The 5056-nt window shown below is 45.5% G+C and overlaps 1 protein-coding gene across 1 annotated transcript; it reads right to left on the bottom strand.

The window, feature by feature from the left end:
- Positions 1 to 941: 941 nt before the first annotated feature.
- On the bottom strand, positions 942 to 3444 carry LOC114033969 (ADP-ribosylation factor 5-like). The gene is made up of 4 exons (XM_027849605.1): positions 3274 to 3444; positions 2346 to 2426; positions 1891 to 2000; positions 942 to 1067 (listed from the first exon to the last, which is right to left on the bottom strand). The coding sequence occupies exons 1-4, from the start codon at positions 3338 to 3340 to the stop codon at positions 957 to 959; spliced, it is 369 nt and encodes a 122-aa protein (XP_027705406.1). The 5' UTR covers positions 3341 to 3444; the 3' UTR covers positions 942 to 956.
- Between the last annotated feature and the right edge of the window lie 1612 nt (positions 3445 to 5056).

The raw sequence follows: 5056 nt of genomic DNA, 5'->3' as shown, positions 1-5056 counted from the left end.
CTCTATCCCCTTTTGCCACCTACCTGCCTCTAGGAAGGGGTACTCTACAATCAGTAGAACATAGTATTTACAATCCTCATTTGTAAAGCAGGACACTATTGTTCTATCTACCTCATAGAGTTGTAATGAACTTAAGATAATATATGAATATTATAATAATATGTTCATATATAATAATATATGAAAGATGTTTTATGAATTGTAAGGTGCTATATGAAAGTCAGTTATTTTCATACCAACATTCCTCAACCTGGACTCTGTAGAACTCTGATGATCCACATAATGTGAGTAGTTTCTGGGAGAAGGATCTCAAAGTGACATTTCCCCCATTACAATATTAGTTATTAATGTATCAAAAATACTTGTTATGTGCAATTTTTTCCAGCATGAAAATAGGCTCAATATCTTTGATTTTGAACTAACATTTTTCAACTTTTTTTTTTCTGTGAGTATTCTATATCCCCTAGACCAGGATTTGGAAGTTCTTTATATAATTTATATATTCCAAGCCTCACACTGTTCTGTAGCCAAATTGCTTATGGAAATACTAGTCTAATTAGCTAATATTACAGGTATGACAAATGCAAATAAAATAGAATTATTAATATGAATGAAATCATCTTGGCCTTATATACGACCCATACCTGTTCTTGGTAAATAGGATAGAAATCTACTTCAACACATTAAAAGACACGATGTACCTATCTCTGTACAACCTATCTCCTCTCCCCACTTTGGCCAACAACCCACATAAACACGACTGAAGGATAAAAAGAAAGCCTATTTTACCTGCTTCATCCCTAACATAAGGGAGAGAGCTTCTCTCTTTTTCTTTACCCAGAGTGAATCAACACATGAGATTTTACATCCAAAAAAGGACTCAGATCTACTGGCCTAGGCTGCAACCTAGTCTGTGTTTTCACTGTCTCTGCTATTTCTGACTCATGAGAGAGGGCTCATTGTCCAATGTTTTCCACAGCCCATCTGGTACTCACCATCTTCTGAAGCTCATCAGCAGATTCTTGGACCCGTTCTCGGTCATTGCTATCCACTACAAAGATAAGACCCTAGGGTGGGAAGAAAGAGCAGTTAGCCCAGCCAAAGAAAATGAACCATAGTTCTATCTTTTCCATCCCTTTCCTTCCCTTTTCTATAACTCCACTTGCATCCATCAATGGACTCAACCGTTTTTCATTCAAAAAAGAAAACAAAACCAAAAAAACCTAACTCCCAAACCCAAAACATCTTTTGAGCATCTATGATATGCAAGGCACTGTGAGGGAAAAAGTATATATTCTCTACTCTCAAAACACTTATTAATGTAAAAGGACATGTATACCAATATTGTGTGAAGAAAAATTTCATGAGGGCCATTTAGAAGTGATAGAAGCAAAAGCTACAGGAACATGAAAGGAAAAATTGCTTCTGACTGAAGAGACCAGAGAAAGTTTCATAGAGAAAGAAGTGGTATTTGGGTGGGACCTTGGAGGATAAACAGAATTTCAACAGGTGGAGGGAGAAGGGTGAAAGGAATATTCTAGGTAGAGGGAAGGGTGGGTAGAAGCATGGAGGCAGAAAAGCTTATTCAAGAAACACAGAATAGGTCTAGGTAGCTAGAATAAAAAAGAGAATAGCTGAAAAAATGGCTAGAAAGTAGAATAAAAATTCTTTGAGGGCAAAGGGTTATTTTATTTTTATTTCTAAAACCTAATACAATGTCTGGCACATAGTAGGTGCTTAATAGATACCAGACAGAGGAATAAGTTTTATTTTGTAGGCAATGGGAAACCATAGGAAATTTTAAGGCAGGGGAGTGTCTATTTAGCAATATTTGTGCCTGGTTGGACAGACAGTGGTATGAGATCCCTAGAGCCCAACTCTCTGGCTCACCTGAGTGTTTTGGAAGTAGTGTCTCCAGAGAGGCCGAATCTTGTCCTGGCCTCCCACATCCCAGACGGTGAAACAAATGTTCTTATATTCCACTGTCTCCACGTTGAAGCCTGTGAGGAAAGGGAAAAGGGGGGGAAGCCTGGGGGGGAGGAGGGGCGCTGTAATGTGGGCAGGTACATTCAACTGCACAAAAGTGACAGGAGATCAGCACGGACAGAACTTGTGGGAATACCCAGAAGTACATCATTCAGACTTAAAAGAATTAACACCGAAGGGCCCAGGGCTACTTCTTCCACATCCTGGCACCATCAGTCAAAGACACCATGACCTACTTTCTCAGAGCAGCCGTTTTCTAGTGTCAGGGTCAGGCCCCAGAGAGGAAATACAGGGGACTCTCACAGATTACCGGGGAGCAGATCTTGAAACCAAGCCTCCCCTCCTTCCCAGGAGCTCACCTATGGTGGGGATAGTAGTGACAATCTCGCCCAGCTTCAGTTTGTAGAGGATTGTGGTCTTGCCTGCGGCATCCAAGCCGACTGCAACAGAGAGGCAGAGTAATGGATACGAGGTACCCGAGAAGCCCTTGTGAGATGGGGAGGGAGAGGGTTCAGGAACTGACCAGAGCTCAATGGGAAAAATGCAATGGGAAAGCTTCAACTTGCATCTCCTACTCCTTGGAGCTATGTTTAGGGGAGTAAGAAAGAAGCCTGGGCATCACAAGCCATTTCTCTTCCCCTCTATAGAAAAACACGCACACCCAGGGCCAAACAAAAAACCCCACCCAAAGCAGGCCTGCAGATTAAAGGAGGAAAGAACCAGGGGATGAGGTAGGGGCACTCATAGGGACCGGGGTTGTCTCTCCTGGAAGGCGCCTCTCCAAAGAGACATTCCAGACACGTCTAAGAACCTCGCTTGGGGGCGGGCGGCCTGCTTGTGGGTTAACCCCGCACAGGCCAGCAGGTTCCAAGGCCTGGGCGCCGGCAGGCTCCGGTTGCTGCTGCTGCAAAGCGGAGGAGGCTGCAGGCAGGGACGGCTGGGCGGCAGGCCATACCTCCCGTACCCAACCCCGCCCCCCGCTCCCAAGCAGCGGGGCCCGAACGCCGGGGGATCCCTTTTCCCTCTCCTCCCTCACCCTTCATCCCGTGCCTCAGTTTCCCTCATCTCCTTCTCTCTCTCCCGACCACCCCCTCGCCCCCACCGCCACCCCCATCCCCTCAGCTCTTGGAAGAGAGGCCGGGGCTAGGCGTGCAGCAAGGCAGAGCAGGGCTGGGCAGAGATGCTGCGGGGGCGGCAGAGGCAGGGCGGGATGCTGCGGGGGCGGTGGAGGGCGTTACACCGTGGGCAGGGAGGGATGCGGGGGTGTGACGCTGCCCGGGACCTCACCCATGAGGATCCGCATCTGCTTCTTCCCGAAGATCCGCGAGAAGAGCGCGGACACCGTGAGGCCCATGGCTGGGCCGGGGAGGGAGGAGCGGGAAGCCGGGAGCCGGGAGCCGGCAGGTTTCTGGGGGGATGAAGAGCAGCGGCGGCAGGAACCAGAGCCGCCTCCGCGCTTACAGGACCAGCGTGACGTCACCGGAGAGCCCCGCCCCCCATTCAGGGCCCCGCCTCCATTCCACGCGCCTTAAAGAGCTTAGAGGCCAACCTCTTTTTTTTTTTTTTTTTCTTTCAGATGATGAAACTGAGGCCGTGAGGGAAACAAATTTTCTCTAAGTCACCTGGATGGTAAATAGCAGAGATGCGGTGCGAACCCTTGTCTTCTGACTCCAAATCACTTTCTTCTACCAGGAAAAACTGAAACACGAAAAGAGGGCTCAGCAAGAACCCCCCCAGCATTCTGGAACACTCTACCTGGGACTCTGTGCGTATTTTGGGGTGTTTGTGGCAAGTAGGAGAAAAAAGTTGGGGTAATAACCAAATTCACTGGCTCTCGAGAATATTGCCTCAGAGCCCATCTCACTTCCCATCATCAGGATCACTTGTAACAGGTGCGACTTCTCTTCCCCATTTGCCTGCCAGAGCACTCCAAGATTCAGTGTTTCTTACTCTTTATCCTCGTTTCCATTCTTACCCAGAGCCACTGCAAAGTAAGGAGTGAATCTATGGATACTGCCCCTATTTCCAAGTATCACTACTGACCTACAATAAAGACTAATGAATAAACAGAAGACTATTATGTGCTTTAAACTTCATTAACAAACTCTTGCTTCCGCTGCAAAGTAAGGAATGCATCTATGGACTCTGCCCTTATTTCCAGGTATCACAACTGTTCTACAATAAACACTAATGATAATAAACAGATGAAGCATGTATCAAGTGCTTTAAAATATTCCAGGCACTGTGCTAAGTGCTGGGGTTACGAATATAAGCAAGACAATCCCTTCTTTCAAGGAGCTGGGTTTTTTCAAGGGCATTAATTCTAGGGAGCCCTAGTTACTTAACAATTCCCTGCCCCACATGTAAGTAAGAAGCATGGTAGAGTAAGAATATATCTCTTTAAAGCAAAAATTTTCTCTTATACTTTGTATCTCTGACAGCCTCTAGCCCGGGGCTAGGCACATAGTAATTCAATGTTTGAATTAAATTGACAGGCAGGATAGAGGGAAAGTAGAATGTAAGTTTTAGATCATAATCTAGAGGGAGAAAGCATATTCAAGTCCAGATACAATCCCCAGATTTGCTGTTTTTTTCTTTTTGTAGTTATACAAAGACACCCCAAACAAATAGGCCTTTTGGTTTTTTGGAGACAGTGGGGTTAAGTGATGTGCCCAGGGTCACACAGCTAGTAAATATTTGAGGCTGAATTTGAACCCAGGTCCTCCTGACTCCTGGGAGGGTGCTCTATCTACTGTGCTGCCTAGTTGCCTCAACAATAGGCCTTTTGAGTTGGAATGATCATCTAATCCTCTCATTTGACAAATGAGGAAACTTTTTTGATCAAGAGAAATAAAGTGACTTGCCCAAGATTACACAGGTAGAAAGACATTAGGGGAGAGATTTGAATTTAGGCCTTAGACTCACAGATTCAGAATTCACTTCCACTACACAGTGAAACAGTAGACCTCTGTATCAATAAACACTTGTTGAATGAAACTAGAGATCTGCAGACAGCCAATTTGCAAATTTAGAGCAAACAACTCTCAAGAGCCAACTGAACATAATGGCT

Source organism: Vombatus ursinus, unplaced genomic scaffold (genome assembly GCF_900497805.2).
Source record: "Vombatus ursinus unplaced genomic scaffold, bare-nosed wombat genome assembly UNPS02007682.1, whole genome shotgun sequence".
Taxonomy (NCBI): domain Eukaryota; kingdom Metazoa; phylum Chordata; class Mammalia; order Diprotodontia; family Vombatidae; genus Vombatus; species Vombatus ursinus.
This window is presented reverse-complemented; position numbering and strand designations above follow the sequence as displayed.

Bases quoted from the DNA above. Each gene is read 5' to 3' on its own strand.
- LOC114033969 (XM_027849605.1), bottom strand. From the start codon at position 3,340: ATGGGCCTCACGGTGTCCGCGCTCTTCTCGCGGATCTTCGGGAAGAAG. The intron at 2,427-3,273 runs GTGAGGTCCCGG...TCTCTGTTGCAG, and splicing joins GCAGATGCGGATCCTCATGG to TCGGCTTGGATGCCGCAGGC. The intron at 2,001-2,345 runs GTGAGCTCCTGG...CTTTCCTCACAG, and splicing joins CACTACTATCCCCACCATAG to GCTTCAACGTGGAGACAGTG.